The 18,954-nt window shown below is 29.8% G+C and overlaps 4 protein-coding genes across 8 annotated transcripts in view; 2 read left to right on the top strand and 2 right to left on the bottom strand.

Annotated features, from left to right (window-relative positions):
• LOC137930647 (receptor-type guanylate cyclase Gyc76C-like) overlaps positions 1-8,805 on the bottom strand; it is a 31,280-nt gene extending 22,475 nt beyond the window's left edge. The window contains exons 1-2 of one of the 5 annotated variants that reach the window (XM_068773972.1): positions 8,676-8,765; positions 8,193-8,396 (exon numbers count right to left, since the gene is read on the bottom strand). The gene's annotated coding sequence lies outside the window, so the exon portion shown is untranslated. The other 4 variants (XM_068773975.1, XM_068773973.1, XM_068773974.1 and 1 more) reach the window with 4 other exon arrangements.
• An 865-nt stretch (positions 8,806-9,670) lies between these two features.
• Positions 9,671-13,688, top strand: LOC137930421 (corepressor interacting with RBPJ 1). Its single transcript, XM_068773662.1, has 5 exons — positions 9,671-9,851; positions 10,036-10,130; positions 10,619-10,869; positions 11,492-11,747; positions 12,294-13,688. The coding sequence occupies exons 1-5, from the start codon at positions 9,780-9,782 to the stop codon at positions 12,361-12,363; spliced, it is 744 nt and encodes a 247-aa protein (XP_068629763.1). The 5' UTR covers positions 9,671-9,779; the 3' UTR covers positions 12,364-13,688.
• On the bottom strand, positions 12,384-14,820 carry LOC137930420 (T-cell immunomodulatory protein). The gene is made up of 2 exons (XM_068773660.1): positions 13,399-14,820; positions 12,384-13,174 (listed from the first exon to the last, which is right to left on the bottom strand). The coding sequence occupies exons 1-2, from the start codon at positions 14,717-14,719 to the stop codon at positions 12,744-12,746; spliced, it is 1,752 nt and encodes a 583-aa protein (XP_068629761.1). The 5' UTR covers positions 14,720-14,820; the 3' UTR covers positions 12,384-12,743.
• A 499-nt stretch (positions 14,821-15,319) lies between these two features.
• Mob4 (MOB kinase activator 4) lies at positions 15,320-17,172 on the top strand. The gene is made up of 4 exons (XM_068773715.1): positions 15,320-15,498; positions 15,580-15,743; positions 15,955-16,164; positions 16,686-17,172. Exons 1-4 carry the CDS (start codon positions 15,445-15,447, stop codon positions 16,930-16,932), a joined length of 675 nt encoding a protein of 224 aa, XP_068629816.1. The 5' UTR covers positions 15,320-15,444; the 3' UTR covers positions 16,933-17,172.
• Positions 17,173-18,954: the final 1,782 nt, after the last annotated feature.

The raw sequence follows: 18,954 nt of genomic DNA, 5'->3' as shown, positions 1-18,954 counted from the left end.
ATGTTAACTGTGAAGCTTTAGCACAAACGGTGAATATGCTTAAATACGACTCCAGCTGTTGACGCTCTTGCCTTGAGATAACGTCGCCGATAACATTCTCTAGTTATTTTTAGATCTTACTAAAATGGTAAAGTGATAATAATCACATTTTGCGGAATCAGATTTAATTCGTTCATATTTGTTACATAAAACCATGGTGTGTATTTTGAAATTGTTAACCCAGAATGATTTTACAGAGGAATGAATGTTTTAAATTTAAAAATCCACAATAACAATGCCATAACAGTCGTAAAGAGAAAATATATATTTTTAAGATAGGCATATTTAATTAAAAATGTCATTCGTGATTAACCTAGGCCTCCAAAAGATACGAAAACGATGACGCACAACACTAGGTCATGATAACTTGGTTAATACGTTTACTATATCTGCCTGTGATAATAGCTCTTTAATGATTTTCAAAAGTAACTCTATATAAAAAGTTTTCTGCCCTAATCACAGTTTAACCTCTATTTAAAAAAAAAACCTCTAGTTATAAGTATACAGAAGTTAAATTTACATTATTTTAATATCTGTATACTGTTATAATCAGAAGGGTCTTTTGTGTACCATAATACCACACTACGATCATTGTCCTGCCTGCCAAACGAGGCGATTACTGTAAATCCCCCATCGATATCTTTTGGGGAAGGCCTTTGGCTTGCAGTGGGCGCCTATGGGCTGAAACAACGGCGACTTTTACACTTGTGCCAAAAATAAATGTTTTTTTTTTCCAAAAAAAAATCATCGTTATTAGCCGTCCGCCGGCGGTGCTTTATTAAGGTTAGTTATTTCCATAAACTAAATAATTTTCTATTTAGAAGTACAGACAAAAATATAACAACATGAACAATGGCCGTTACGTCTAGCAAAAATGATTTTCAAATAAAACTCAGCCGAAAATTATTTAAAAATTTAAATTTAGTAATTTTTTCTCTTCTAAACGTATACATAACTTGGGCCAAAAGTATTAGGCACCACTATAAGCCACGTGCACCCCAAACCATTTTGTAAATATTACTTATGCGTTTAACAAATACAATTAGCGGCAATAATAAAATACTATTTTAAACAATTGATAAAGGTTTTTAGGGATCCATTTTAAACATCTGGCCCACAAAATGAAAAAACTATAATTTTGGAAAATTTATACGGTACTTGTTAGCCTTGTTTTAATTCCCGTGGTTATAAAGAAGCCGTTGAGTGCTGTTTATTTTTAACTGAAAAAAGCTCAGATTAAAATGCAAAGGCTAAATTAATAGGTGAATATTTCACATAGACATTGCAAGATTATTCAAGTTTCGAAATATATGCTTGTGCAACCAACCATTAGAAGGCATCCGGAGACTGATTCTCACGTAAATAAAATTAAAACTACTGATCGCTGGCTAAAAAATCTTCAGATTCTCATTCTAGCAGATAATGGAAGGCACATTAGCTCTCGGAATGTCGGAAGAAAACTAACAGAAGCTGGCCTTAAAGGCTGCTAGCTCGAGCCCAGAAATGAGTCTAGCTCTCCGACACCAATAAGAAAAATCGTTTGAAATTGGCTTTAAGACACTTATTAACTTCTGTGGTTTTAATAAAAAAAATTAAGAATACTTTGTCATTCACGTTGTTATTATATGCGAATGTTTATAATATAAGCTGGTTCAAAAGTGGGTTCGTTCAAACGAAAATGGACCAATCTGTAAAATTTTGGTGTGCTAAAGTCCATTCTAAAATATTCTTTCAGGTTTTTTCGAAGAGTCAGGGCTTCCTTCTTCTTTCTGGTCTTGCAGCCTTTTAGGACAACTTCTGTGTTTAGATATTTAAAGTGTAACTCAAACATAACCAGTGTCCAATTCGCTGATTTTAAGCAAAGATAAACTGATATCAAACATGAGGACAAATAACAGTGACAACAGACAAACGTCAGATTTATAGCGAAAATAATCTTCGACTTCTTTCGAGTTTTTGGTGGTTTTACGCGCTAGTTACCCTGTGGCTACTTCGAGGCAAAAAATAACTCGCACAAATAAAAGTAGAGTTTTCTGATAAATTAGTCCGGATTCTGTTTAGCTAAGATGATGAAACGGTAACCGTAGAGACTGAGAATAAAGATGTACATTATACATATTAGTCATACAAATTAAAAATGCCGAAGCTATGGAACCTCGCAAATGAATCGAAAGAAATAAAAGTCCTTTAAAATTAAGTTCTCTGGAGCACAAGAATTAACGTTATTATCGTGACAATTTTACAAACAATGTACAACAACTCAGCGGTGTCAATTAAAAACACAACTGCACAACTTGGTGAATTTAATTCTAAAACATAAGCAGGTTTTACAGAAAATAAAAATAATACTAAATACTGATTGTGTCACTCACCTATAAGTTTTTAGAAAAACATGAATTTTTCATGTTTTGTTAGCGGTAATAGCAAATCTAATTTTGTTATGACCAAAATAATCATTCAATAACTTGTCTTGAAAGTTTAAAGCTATAATAAGATATATAGGATATGGTTTAGTTGCTATTCTGTTAAATAGATAATAAATATAGATATAGAACAATATATAAAATATAGAATAACCTTTCCCCCAGGTTTTTCTATTATATATTTATTTTATTTTTTTATTTTCTATTATATATATTTTATACGAAAATAGTGAGACTTTTTTTAGTATTAATAAACATTTCATTACAAGACTAAGACTGCTGTATTATATGATATGATGTCGTTACTCTAGAAATCTGATGAGTTCTCATTTGACTTTACCTCGAGAATTACGAAGAGAACGAAACAGGTGAAAATCTTAAGGTTCATGGGCAGGGCTATATGAATGCGTTAGTACCATTTACTCAATCTATTAATTTTCCGCCTAAAGACATGTGTGGTCCAGCATTACCAACATGAAATACTACACCTCTATTGATTAAGTTCGTTCACTCTAACTTATTGGTAGTAGAAACCCGAATCAATGGACGACGACGGTGAAATATTTATATTAAACAACGCTCTTCCAATCTCGCCTTACCCAACATCACCTCATTGCGAGTTCGCGTGGTTTTGCTACAGCCTGTGAAGCTTGGACAATCTTCGACCACAACCTTTTTGCACGTTTTTGTCCATCGTAATCGACTTTTCATCAATTAAAAATCTCTTTAAAAACGGTTCGGTTTCAATACGTCTCAACATAACTCGCAAATGAGTACACGGTTCTTTAGTTTCCTTTGAGCAAGCCTCCTCTGGTACCCATATATGGGTCTTTTATAAAACTACCATTTTCACACCAAGAGGCCAAAACTAAAATGGACGCCATTTTATCCGTAACTAAATTATAGATAATACATTATGCCCTTAAAGTTTTTTGGCGGCTTGCATTGCACTTTTTCTTGTTTTGGAATAAAATTATAAAATGTACTAAATTTCTATATCATGACAAACATAAAAAAATCTCGAATCATAATTATACAAAGTTATTTCTAGTTTTAAAATGTAATTTTTTTTTAATGTGATCAAAACATGCCAGATACATATAGAACAGCCAGAGATTTTTTTATAAGTTTATGCAAGTTTTTCCCTGTCCTAATATGTAAATCTATTTTAATCCAGTTTCTGTTTGGCTTTATTATGCGTAATATAATAAATAAAATAATAGCTAGTAATCAAACCGCAGAGAATGTTATACATGTTACATATTTTTATTAGAAGAGATAAAGGAAAGCGTAATGATATCGTTAATTAACATATATCGTCCACCATTTAAGTTTATTTAATAGACTAACACACTATGTAACACTACATCTATTGCATTCAGTATAATATTCCCCACAAAGGAAAACCCAAGGTCAATTTTGATAAAAACGACACATAATTATTAAATATCTTGTGTCTAATAACATATTACGTAATAAAATATACAATTAAAAGTACTGAAAATGATGAACAACATACATTATGGATATTCACGAAAATATAACCTCGTCATGGATTGTTATTGACAAAGCAATAAAAAGGGGCTAAATACTTGTGAACAAGCTTAAACGTTGATATTTATATAGTGTACATACAAAAGTAAAGAAGAGTATCAATTCATAATGCTGATTCACGTTTTAAAGTATTAAATAAATTTATGTTTCTTTACGTTCCATTGTCGGCAATATATTTACCTAATGTTCGTGTTGGAAATTACGGATAACACTTATAAACCCCGCAATGCAAGTGCTTGAGCGAGACAGGAAACTCTACCTAAGTGAAACAACAATGATATCTACGAGAGTATTGATAGAAATTGAGCCAATAGTTACTTTTTTTAAATTTCTACTCATTTTGAGCCGATATATGCCCACTGCAAGGCCTCTCCCAAAGATTATTACAATGACCGGTCTCGTGCTGCCCGCATCCAGCGAATTCCCACTGGCTTAACTATGTCATCGGGCCATCTTATGGGGGGCCTTCTTACCCACGACGTATCTATCGGCCCGTAGTCGCCACTCGAGAACCTTTCGTCCCCGACGACCGTCGACTACACGAACAATGGGCCCTGTCTAGTGCCACTTTAGACGAGCAATTCTTCAAGCAACTTTGGTGACTTTAGAGTTTTAATACATCTTTTAGTTAAACTTAAGATATATCTTGTCTGAGACATCTTTCTATCACAAATTTATTCAAGGTTATACGACAGAAACAGTAATTCCAAGTGAACCTATATCAAATTGTAATTTCTTAAACTACATGTTATATTATTATAAGCCAATTGAGGTTATTTCAAATAAATATATCTAAAATCTGATGATCCGACTCCTACAAAAACAAATAAATAGTGGTTAAAGACAGTAGATTGTCTACGATTATGGAGACTATTTTGATAGATAGGTCTAAACAGTTACTTGGAATATATTCAATAACCCACATAACTTTGTATAATGCAGCACACGACGCTTAAAACTGAAAATTATTTTCCTCATGATAATATATGTTTGTTAAACATGTTGATAACCAATAAATTGATAGAATTTATTATATATCTCTTTCGAACTATATTGATATTATTTTCTTCCCACATTGATTTATCTCAGACATACTTAAGAATAGAGAAATAATAATATTATAAAAAATCATTAAGGACAAATAAATCTATCCTTGATATACACAAAATCGTTAACAAATGCGTACTTATAACCTCTATAAACAAACTCTTGCATGGTGCAGGCAACTGACAGATAAGTAAATAATATATCATTTATAATATGTCAAGTGCATTACACTCAAACTACATAATAACACTATATTGGCCTTAAAATTTTTGATTGTAAACTGTAAGAAGCACAAAGCCTTTTCTAATGCAATGTCTATTTCTAAATCGTCTTTGTTGCTTCTTTAATTTAATTAAAAACAAAGTTAAAAGTGTATATATATTTTTTAAATTAATATTTTTAACGAAATAATTATGCATATAAATGTTTCCTTTAACATAATCCTATAAACGGTGTTATATATACGCATACTTACCGACGATCTATTTAACACCCACTCTACGAGTTATATTCACACTATTCTAGTTCCAAAACAACATAAAACATAAATTTTGTACGCGAAACTTTTCGTAGTATTTAAAATAACCACATTAAAACATTGTGTTGAATTGACAATTAAAATGTATTAGAAAAAAAAACAGCTATTGTAAACGTAAAGGAAAATTTTCAGAAAATTATTTATTCCGATCGGAAATGAAATAGTCCGCGATATTATCGATCCCGACGATCCGATGTTTGGCCAGCCGCTCCCAAACACACCCACCACGTAAGGTAATAAAAATCGACCACCCCCTAACAGGCCCGACAAACTAACACTATTCTATTACATTGATTATATTATAAGTAGTTAAGTTAATATAAATATGTTTGTCATAAAAACCATACTTAGTATTAACATATTTTAAACATGTTAAAAAAAAATCTGCCCTAGTTTTATGCCTATGCTTTAGTTTGAAGATATGTATTGTTTTAATGAGATTAGAGAGGAATTTCATAAAAGCCATTCTTAGCTGACCTCTATTCAGCAGAAGGAATATTTTTACCAAATGAAAAGTCTCTAAGCCTTTTGGTTTCAGAAGAATAGTGATCAGTCTGTACATTGTGCAAATCTCTTATGATCTTGATGAAATGATTTGGCGTGAGCCTTTTTTATCTTTAAAACTGGACTAGAAACGGCAATGTATGACCACTAAAAACTTGTCAGAATAGTTCTAAGAATACATGTCACTTTTATCTCCTAGCCATTTTAAAGCATAATTATCATAAATACATATGTATATTCATAATGAGAGGTAATTGAATGTGTATTTGTCTAAATTATATTTCAATAGATACACATTTTATAATATAACATAACAAATAATACTTAGCCTTTGTACATGCAAGTATATTTAGCTATCTCACTTAGCCATTTGCAAAATCAAAAGAGCCTTATTTTAATACTTCATTCACACATATGCCACTTTGCTGGAACCTAGTTTATATGGTTTATTTTGCAGCAATTTTAAGTAATTTTTATTACAAGCTAAATAACACATGTAAGACTAGATGGACCGAAAATGTAGGGGCGGCAGAAAGTCACTGGATGCAAGAAGCATAAGACTGGTCATTGTGGTGACCATTGGAGGAGTCTAACATATATATTCCTATGACCCACTGTTTTAGCATATTTTAATTTTCATCACAAGTGTTTTACATTTAGCAAAATAGTATAGCTATATGGGTGTAGAATATATCAGTGTCAAACCAAAATTGGCATACAGGACAAGTATTTTTAAAATAAACGCCACAAAAAATGAATTGGAATGATCTAAACAGACAAAAATTTTAAGAATATTAAGATATATATTATTTTGTTAAAAATATTATTTTTAATGTTAGCAAACTTAAGTTAGGAAAATTATTATGTATACACAAAAAGTATAGACACATATATGTATATATATATAAATATAAACATGTGTATATATATTATATATATGTATATATCTACATCCTGCATGGATATATGTGTGTGCATTTGTATATATATTTCTATAAAAAATAGATAGGAATACTACATAAATATTAGTCTATTAAAAATTATACACATAGTGGCAGACACACTAATCATTGAAGACTTACAGGTAAATCACTAAGAAAAAATAAGTTGCCTATAGACTTCAATAACCACTTAACATCAAGTGAACTAATTGTGACCTTAATAAAAACAAGTAACAAGCTTACAATTTTTAAGTAAAATTGACAAAATTTACAAACAATTCTTGTGCTCACAAATTTCAAGAATCATAAGTATTTAAGTGTGACATTTGCTGTAATAAAAATAGTATAATGTAACCACATTATTTAAAATCGTAAGATATGAATCATATATTTAATCAAAACTGTCTTACACATATAACTCTACATACCTAAACAATGTTAATCAACTAACTAGTATCTTTTTAAACTTATTTTGACCATCAATATTTTCATGAACACACATAAATATATTATGTGACAAATATATGAATGTAATATAAATTTGATTTTATATTAAATCAAAAAATTATTCAACTGAATAATAATTTTTTGAACCTCTCAACTTTTCTCATGTAATGGTTATTTATTCTGGTTATTTTATAATCCTATCAAGTATATTTCATCAGTCTATATACTTTTCTTATAAAAATGTAAATAGACTTAAAGAAATTTATTTTGTCAATTCAATTTTTTATTGGTCCTAATAAATTTGTTATAAGCTGTCCTCACAAAAAGAAGCATCATAGTAAAACAAAGTATTGCTTGGAGAAAAAAAAATTAAAAAGTGGTTGCAAATTTATTGACTTGCATATTATTTATGGATTATAATCTAGTCAGGAAACTATATATATAAATACAATCATTTGAAGTACAAGCAGGAAGACTGCTGTGTTTTTGATTATAGAGCCAAAAATAGGATTATAGTCATACAATACACAAGAAATAAAATATGATTTAAATTTCTAATTTCAAGAACGTAATCGCAAATATTAGAATTACAGTTATTGGTTTTTGATAGTTGAACAGGAGAACAAATATCTCATAAACATACTCTTACAGAAATATATAATTAATCTTTAAAGCAATATCTAAAACTGGGTAACTTACCATAAACACAAAATTATCAGCTTTGTGAGCTTTCACTATGTTCTTCACAAACACTAAAAATTTTCATCACAATTGTAAAATTAAATCTGTATCTTTAAATTTAATGCACAAAACGATTCCACTTAACCATAATAAAAACAATGTAAGTATTTACAATCATAATATGTTTACGAAGACATCAAGCTATACAACCACCGTCTGATTCTAAAAATACTCCAACACGATAAAACCGTACGAATGTGTTAAAACATAAAGCAACACGAAGATGACAATGAGCAAATGTGAATTGTGAATCCGGATTAACCGCTCTTCTTCTAGCGAAATAGGTTTCTACGTTCTAAATTACGATAAAACGCAAACATTAAAATTAAAAATATATAGAGGAAACCACACAAACTTATTACAAAGACAAATCTTAATGCTAAATTTCAATTTGCCTTACAACTAACATTTGTCTTCTAATTCAAGTTTCAAAATAATTACGTGCAGTCTGGAATTTTTCTGTCAATGGAAAAAGTAATGTATATACAACTTAATTATTTTGGAACTTATTTATCACTAGCACCATTTAACAAGGACAAACATCACTTACAATAAACGTAAGATACGCAAAATTTACTGTTGCCAATACAGAACACGCCACAGATAAACTTTTAACATATATGACTTTTTATTACAGCGTTAAAATATAGTTCTTCAAAAATCTCCTTCAAAAGTAATAAAACAGTCATTATGTAGGTATTGGGATTAAGTATAATTGTTATTTTATCAAACGATATATTTAATTGACTAAATTTATTCCATATACAGTTACTTGACAGAGTTGTCTTATTTTTAGTACCCTATATTTGATTTTGCACGTCAGAAATATTAATCTAATAGACACAATCGGATTTAATCACTTTGTACACACACGACTTTTTTAATATTACATTATTCTGAATTAAAATTATTGATATACTCTTTGGCATCTCAACAACCTCATTTTTTTTTTCTCGTGTACCTTTAAGAAATTAGAAAAAATACTAGTACATGTTCAAACTACTACACAAAAATAGGGTTTCTGTAAACAAAGGGTAGATTTTAATCCGATTGTCAGTTTATTCTGAAATTTATTTATATGATTTACTGCATAACCATTAGCGTTATCGTCTTACCGGTGTTAAGTTACTTTCACAGGGGGTTGTTAATAATACTATAATATAATACTACATTATCAAGTATAGTACCACAGATTGGTCTAGATAGTATCACTGACTTTTAGGTGACTACTATCAAATAATTATAACCTAGCAAAAACCAATACTTATTACCAACAAAGATATTTTACCGCAACGGAAACTTTATTACAACTAGCTATATTGGCTGTGATTTTTAACTTCCTAAATCCTTAAAGTGAAAAAAATCACTTGGCTGTATAGGCTTAAACCTTTAGCCTTTTGTACAAAAGAAGAAAAAAATATAAATGTTTTGTTCACTTTAGTCAAGGACATATTTGAGGATTTGTTAGTTCTTATAGTTTGATGAATAGTATTTTTCTGGAAAACAATATTTTTGTTCATTAAAAAGCAACACTTGTGACTAACAATGGGCAAAGGTTTTAATAATTATATGTGTAAGAAGTTCTTTCACCCCGCATCTAGAGATAACTTGAAACGAGTAAGCTTACATATTCTTTTAGATACATTTCTTATATTAATAACTTTTCTATTTTATGATTACAATCAAAGACACCAAATTTTAAATAACAATTGACGAAGTCATGAATTACTTTTAAATCTAATGTAACCAGTTCGCCATTTTATTTGTTATTGTGAAATATTTAAAAGGGAATCGTTTCTAGGTATGGATGGCAGAACAAAAAACTGAGGCTTATAAGAAAAAACAAGAGGAATTGCGTATTCAATATGAGAAAGAACAGGAGTTGCACGAAAATAAGTAATTGTTTTGCATACTAATGAAATTACTTAAATATGTTTCGTAAACCCGTCAACAATTTCGGACAAGGCTACTGTTTGTTCAAGTTCACTTATCCTTTAAAATAGATATTGTTTCTAATGAAAACAAAAACTTAAGAATAGCTTGAATACCTGGTAGTAATGAACCCATCAATAGTGTAATATACTTAATATTTATATTACATTATATTTAATAACACATCATGCCTGACTTTTAAACCTTGAAAGATCGAACATTGATGGTATACCTAAGTCAAGTTTTTCTTTTTTTTTTACATACATATTAAATGTAGTATTTTCATTTATAATTGCACATTAAATTAAGGGTAAGAATTGAACATAATAATGTAAATTTGAATGACCCAAAAAATGCCTACACAATTCATAAAATATGTTTTTGCTACTATTATTTCACTATGTATTATAGTTATTTTATTTAGTCTTGCTAAACATTTTCAATCTTTTCAGAGCTTTGTTGAGTAAAGACAGTAAAGACAAATTAAGCTTGAATTTTATGTATGAACCACCACCTGGTGTGAAAAAAGAAAGAGAACGAGAAGATAATGAACCAGAATATAAATTTGAATGGCAACGAAAATATAATGCACCTAGGGAGAGTTATTGCAAAGGGGATAATGAAATTCGAGATCAGCCATTTGGAATATTGGTCAGAAATGTCAGGTGTATTAAATGTCATAAATGGGGACACATTAACACTGGTATCTATATTATTTTACTTTATTGTTTTATCATAATATAATAATTATTTTAATGTCACAATATGTTTATATTACAATAATTTTATATAGATGTTGTTATCAATGCTCAAAAATCATTAGATTTGTGTTTACTTGATTCTGCATTTGAATATTAATTTGAACATGCAACAATAATTCTATGATTAGCATTCCCTCAAAAGTTCGAATTCCTTAAGAAATAGATTAATGCATATGCACCTTTTCTGGCTCTGGAAATAAACATTTAATTTCTTAAAATCTGTCAATCAACTGGTCCTTGTTCTAGAAAAATGGACCAGTTCATTAAAGGTTATAATTGATTTTTATTTCAATTTATTTTAATTTGGTCTTTAGTACCCATAGAAAAGTAACCATTATGTGGTTTATAGTGTTATCAGTTTCCATTTCGAAAAAAAAACAAACATTTGTAACATCCAACGGAAATGGAAATAAAAGCAGTCAGGTTTTTAATACAAAGCTTTTAATTTTTTTTGTACCAATTTTTGTATTTAAGGCAACTTGTTTCATTAAGAGTGCTGCTAATAGTTGTTTAAATTGAACAAATAATAATGGTTATTTCAATACATAATCTTATTTATTTTAGACAAGGAGTGTTCCATGTATTCTTTATCAATGAGTGAAGCTCGTGCATTGCAAGCATCATCATCTACTCAAGAAGAAGAAGAAGAAAAACCAGATGTACCAACACTGATGCAGCAGATGCGTGATACAGGCTTAGTTATGAAACCAGGTGCTTTACCTCTGGCAGCCACTAAAATTGAAGAAGAAGATGTTTCCAATTTAACTGAAATTGATCTTATCAGTCAGTTAACTAAAAAACAAAAGAAGAAATTATTAAAGTAAGGACTTTACTGAATATTTTTTTTTGTTTAAATCTCACAGGAAATATGGATAGTAGAGCTTTTGAAACCTGCTAGTATTATTATTATTGAATATTTGTTATATTATAATATATATAATTTGCGATATATATTACTCCTATGAACTAAAGCCCATGTTTCTGATAATTTACAAATAGTTCTGTTTGCTCGACGTTAAATATAAATGTTCATATTGATATCACTCATGTTCAATGACAAACGAATCAATATTGCGAGGAAATTTCCTCTGAAATGGTTCTTTACTAGTTACTTATACGTTCTTTACTAATACTTATAGTATTAATGCTGTCAAATTTTTTGTCATTTTTAATATTCATAATTACCTTTTAAAACTTTTGTCTATACAAAATAATTTTTAATTTGTTATTACCATTGGTAAAAATGAAATATCTTATATTTACCTTATTTATATATATATGTATATATACTTTTTGTTTAATTTATAAAAGTAATGTTTTAATGCCTTATTAGATTGATAGTCACACATTATATTTATTTTTACAGAAAACTGGAGAAGATTGAAAAGAAAAAATCTAAAAAGGAGAAAAAACATAGCCACAAATCAAGACACTAAATATATATTAAAATTAAAATGTCAAACCTTAAGTTATGTTTAATATACAATTAAATACATAGTTTGTTATTAACAGTTTAAGCAGTTCTATAAAAAAAATATACTTGTAACAACTTAAACAAATAAACATCTCTACCTATCAATTTCTTTACAAAAAAGCAATCACAGACATGCCTACTAATTTTTTAGATATTAAATATATTTATGAATGCCATGTAATAATATGTTGTCTGCATAATTAAAATTTTTATTTACAATGTTGTAAGGCACTATAATAAATCAAAACCTGACTTCAATATGCATTTAAACTGTTGCAATAATAAAATTATGGACCTTGTTATTTAATGTCATCATTAATTAACTATTACATTTAAAATTTACTATATCTTTACATAGGTCTTTTCATCTATTTCTATTATGTCCTGTCTATCATTTCTTTCTTTCCAATGCAAGTACAATACACTTGCTATTATTATAACAATAATAGCGGTTAATACATAGACACTTTTTAAAATAACCTTGCTAGGGGTCACAAATAACTGAGCTCTCCATTGTGAAGGATCATTTGGAGGAGCTGGAATAACAACTATTTGTGAATTAGGTATTATTTGTGTCCAGCTCTTAGAAAAGCCTGATAAACCAACATTAAGATTGTCAACGAAATTTGGTGTTCTATCTAATCCAAATATTGAATATGGTAGTTGTAACGGGAAGTAGGCTGACTGAGATAATTGTGCACAAACTCCTGTTCTGTAAGTACCTTCTTGAGACCAAGTATTGTAGCCCAATTTAGGGCCTGGCAAATTAGTACCTGGAAAAATAAAACATGTCATATAAATATTGACTGATATGCTGTATATTTGAGGGACATGTTAGTCTGCCATTATAATGCATATTAGACTGCCAACACAATGACAAAATATTTGTAAAATTGTAGTAAAGCTTAGGGAATATGTTAAAATATTTTACATAAGTAGCATTACTAACAAAATTATGGATGAAATACAAAGAACGTTTGTAAATAATAAAACTTACCAAAGGTTACTTTCCTATTGTACAATGTTCCATTAATAACAGGTATATTTTTATTACTAAGACCAGTTACCACTATCACCTTTATGAAGTTTGTGTCATATTCTAGTTCATTTCTAAAAGCATTCATAGTGTAAGTTCGCATTGTGATGTTTTTCTTTATATATATAATGTCAAGAACACCATCCATGTAAAAATCGTAAAATGTCGCCATTACAACATTTTTTCCAAATAAATCAAACTTATCCCACTGTACTTGAAATGTTCGTGAAAATTTACAGCCCACTGAATTACATGGAACATTATGTAACAAAAAAACTGCAGTTTCATTACTATTAACTGGACCCAAGGTCATCAATATGTCTGGATATCCATCCATATTGTAGTCTCCACTTCTCATTGTTATAGTATCTAGATATATTTCATCTCGAGGAGGAACAAATCGCCACAAAGTTCCCTTTCCATCATTGAAGTCTACTTGTAAGTCATGCCATTGTTTGTTGTCATAGATTAAAATGGTGCTATTACGACATTCCACATCATAACACACAGGTATAACTAAGAAGAACTGTCCAGACAAAGCAACATCCGTAAATAAAGCTTGTCCATATATTGCAGGGTGTCCAACAAGTAACTCAATGCTATCTCTATATTTAAATCCACCCATTTCATCATTCAACCAAACTTCCACATCTAACTTTGTAGTTATTAACAAATCTGCAGCATTATCATCATTTACATCTAAAAAGGAATGAGAATGTGGAAGTTTTATTTCCTTGAGCAAATCACCACCCATGAGTATTTCAACAGGAGTGGTTCTTAATTTATCAAATACCCAAAACACTCTTTGATTCTGCACATTGATACCAAACAGATCTAGAATCATATCACGATTATAGTCTAACACTAAAGGTTGACCTACGGTAATGGCCTTAATCAAAAATGCATCTGAACAATTTAAATTTTGTGATCCTCCCCACAAAATCCTCACTTCGTGTAAATGAGATGTAGTGTTTTGAATTTGTGTGGTAAAAAGTATATCCATGTAAGCGTCTCCATCATAGTCACCAGGCACAATACTTGTTATTATGTTATTATTAAAAGAACAAACAAACTTAGATGGTCGTAAAAATGGTTCTTTGTCATATGCAAGAAGCACTTCAATACGAGAACCGTTTATAATAAAAGCGTCAGTTAGTTCATCGGAATTGAAGTCACCAAATGCAGCAATAAATCCATTATTATTTCTGCCAAAAGAGCTAGTTGTCATATCCAGGGCCGATGAACCACACAAAAACACAAAACAAAGTATTAAGTGAAGCATGATGTCTTAAATGTCTGATCATATTAGCATGTTTTATTTTAAAGAAAAACAATGTATTACACTAAGTATTTCTTAGACAAATTTAGTAAACATTTACGTTATACATTATTATTTATTTATCAAAATACTATAGAGTATAAAAAGATGATTAAAACAGTATAGACATATAATAGATTTTTAAAAACAAAGTGATGAGGCAGTTTAGATGACATGTTTAATAATGGTATCGGGTAAGCAATGTTCCGTAAGATTAATATTATTCGTAATTTACAGGATTTCCCTCTTTATTTACACATATTTTTCCGGGCACCTGAAGTTACCAATTTGCTTTTTAAGTTTTTTATTATTTAAAATAATTTTTGTCTGTAATATTTGCTTTGATTAAAGTATTAGTGGCTATGTTATAGCAATTTTGCTATCAATCATTTATCTTATTTGTAAAAAATGTGGACGGTTTCTGACTTTTTATAAATGAAGACTAAAATTACTTAGGTAATGTAAACTGCTGGTTACTTTTCAGCAAATTCAATAGAGATTATAAAATTTACTTGATTTGATTGTGCGTTATCTGTGATAAGAATAGTCTATGGCAATTTCTAACATAGTTAAATATGAATGAATCTTTGAGCAAATTTTGGCTTTCGTAAAGTTTTTACCATCAATCAATTTTTGCTTTTTACACAAAAAGAATTTTATCAAATAAACCTGTTTTGTACTTCTATAATATGGCTGATGGAGTTCAAATACTCAGACGTAACCAACCAGGTTCTAAAGCAAAGGTGTCCACTTATTCTTTTTTTTTAATTAAAGATTTCATTTTTATGTGATACGATTTAGATCTTTATGAAATTTATTTACAGGATTTTTGCCGATGGCCTGATGAACCTTTTGAAGAAATGGACAGTACTCTGGCAGTACAACAATTTATTCAACAAACTATACGACGTGACCCCTCTAATTTAGAAGCAATCCTTAAAATGCCTGAAGCACAAGATGAGGGAGTTTGGAAATACGAACACTTACGGTTAGTTGACTATAATCTTGTGTTAAGTTACTACTAGATAACTGGAGTTGTTTATACAAAATTGTGATCTTTTATTCATATAGGATTGCTAGTTGTATTAATTCCCAACATTAATATAAGAGTGTTTATTATTACTGGAAATAATTTCCTTGAGATTGTGAAAACAAGCAGCATAGATTTATATAATTAACATGTATGGTTATTGTTTCAGACAGTTCTGTATGGAATTAAATGGTCTTGCAGTAAGATTGCAAAGTGAGTGTAAACCAGAAACTTGCACCCAGATGACTGCAACTGAACAATGGATATTTCTGTGTGCTGCTCATAAGACTCCAAAGGAATGTCCTGCCATTGATTATACAAGACACACACTTGATGGTGCAGCATGTTTGCTAAACAGCAATAAGTACTTTCCAAGCAGGTAGCTACTAATTTTTAATTAAATAAGAGATATCACACAAATTTATATACTATTGAATGTCTTTAGTCCATTAATCTGGTAACTGCCTATGGACATATCTGTCCAAACTCCCCGGGTGTGTATGAGTCAGATCTGCCTGAATTAAAGTAGGCAACATTATATCAAATCTTTAAAATACTGCTTAAAATTGCTTGCTCTGAATGGATGGGTACAGATCACAGGATCATAAACAATAATATTTCATTTATCATTAAAAAAAAATATATTCCCAATACTGAAAAGCGCCATGCGCGCAAGGGTTAAGGATCTGCAGAAATTTCTCAGGGAGAGCAAAATATGTGCAGTGCTGCTTTGTTGCAGTAACCAGCCTGCTGAGACAACATAAGTGCCTGTAGTCTATTCTAGCAATAGTAAATTCTTTTATCTTTATTATGAAAATAATTATTGTACTATATAGTAAAAAAACAACAAAATCAACCTTTCATTAGATATACTCACACAAAGTAATATTTTTTTTTCAGAGTAAGCATAAAAGAATCCTCAGTGGCTAAATTAGGTTCAGTATGCAGAAGAGTATATAGGATTTTCTCACATGCCTATTTTCATCATCGTGCTATATTTGATGCCTTTGAGAAGGAAACACACTTATGCAAAAGATTTACGTACTTTGTTACAAAGTACTCGATAATATCAAAAGAAATATTGATACTACCAAAACTTGATGATGAAACACCTATTTCACAAACCACCGGTGAATCAGAAGCTTAGATCTGATAATATTGAACATATTTATTAACTTATATTTACGTTTATTCTAGATATACCTTATACTTAAAAGGTATTCATTAGTTACATACTACTTTTGACAATTAGCGTAACAATGGACTATTAATCTTTCATTGTATATGATAAATGTATACATGTATGTTCTTAAATATTTCATTAACTGATATTTTCTTCTCAAGTAAATAGTTTTAATATTACTGCTTTCTTTCCAGTATTAGGAAAGCAAATTAGCAAATTCAGTTGCAGTTCAACTAAGAGTTTTCTTGTATATTTGTTAGATTTTGCTTTTCATGTATGAAAAAAAAGTAAAAAATACAAATACAATGGTTGAATGAATTTCTGTATGAATTGTTTAGACCGAAGTCTTAATTATATAACTAAGAATAATTGATAGCTAAAGCATCAAAAAATTGCATTTTAAAAATTATAAATGTATTAAGAAATATTTTCTATGTTCTTCTTTATCAACTTTATTTTTTAAAAAATGACTTCTTGTGTCACATAAACATTGATTATAATTGGTTTTAACAATAAATTAATGGATACTAAGCAAAAATAGTTTTCTTTTTGTAAAACTTAAAAAAAAACTTCACAGAATATTAAACAAAAATTAATAATGTTTTACCATTAGAGATTTGATCGCATCGTGGGAGTCGTATATACACTGATGTGATGTCTGAATGAATAATAGGTGTAAGATTTTGTGGGCGAGCGTAGCCGACGGGCGAACTTAGTGTGCCGAATTAGTGCAGCGAGCACATGCACGCACCGGTGACGCGGGCGCAGACCTTTTGTTACTTTTGTTTTTTTTATTTCTTTTGCGCCTTTGTTCTATTGCCCGCTTTCACTCGGTCGCGGAGCACAGTGCGCCCCAGAGTCCCACGACGAATGCAGGTCCTTTTTGCTCGCCCTCAAGCGCTAATAAAAATTTGTTCGTGTGTTAAATAAATTGATAAAGTGTTACAAACATCTTTTAATAAGCCACTAACTCTTTAGCATAAAGAAACCCCAAGCATAGCCCACTCCATGGTTCATTAAGCAACTAGGCTTTTCAATGAGATGCCTATAAAACCATCTTATGAACTCCAATGCTACCTGTATTATCATTTCTTGCACAAGCCTATTGAAGTAAGAGTTTGATATTTTTTGGTCATGATGTGCAGACATAAAACTTGTTAATGTCATTGGCATTTGCTTGGTCATAAACAGAGATTGAATATTAAAATAATTTTGCACAAAAATTATGGAGGATACTTCAAAGAGCTGCTGAATGATGGATATAAGAAATTTAACAATGCCTTGTAGTTATCTGCATCATTCACAAAGTAAGCCACTCACTAGAGGTAGTAATACATCCAAATAACTATCTCTAGTTAGGTTCTTCTTGAGCACTTTATAATATTATTTCACCTTTTTATAATTTTCTAGTTACCAATAATGTTTTTTTATTCTAAAACCTCCTAGAAATTTAAAAAAATAGTTTACAAGTATTGTACCTAAATAATTTAAATAGCAATATTACTCAAGATTAAATTATTGAAGAGCATAATCATTGGGTGTAGGGTGATAATCTTTAGATGTAGTGTACATTATTTAAAACTTAAGTGGACACAGCTGATAAATTTTGCATGAGAAATGTCTTTGAGGTCATCAGAGAAGCTGAAATAAAAATACTGGTGCATTCTTCCTCATTTATGGCCAAATCTTTCACCACACAGGCCATTCGATTGTGGAATAATTTATAGTTGAATTTAAGATGTTCTTACTCACTACCAATTTTAAAGAAAATGGTTAAGAACTATTTACTAAACCTATAATTATCCATCTGTTAATTCATATCATTTTCTTTCTCTGTTTCTTCTTTCTGAGGCAAGTGTGATTGAAATCAGTTTGATGTTTTTGTTATTGTTTTGTATTTACAATATGAATTATACCTTATTTATTATAAATATTATGTTATATACATATGTATGTATGTTTACAGGTCTATGTATGCTTATGTAT

This window comes from Battus philenor, unplaced genomic scaffold (assembly GCF_028537555.1).
Source record: "Battus philenor isolate CCGP_79_NKW_IND1 unplaced genomic scaffold, ilBatPhil1.0.hap1 SCAF_6, whole genome shotgun sequence".
Classification (NCBI taxonomy): Eukaryota; Metazoa; Arthropoda; class Insecta; order Lepidoptera; family Papilionidae; genus Battus; species Battus philenor.
Note: the sequence above shows the minus strand (reverse complement) of the source record. Positions and strands in the feature narration are given on the sequence as shown.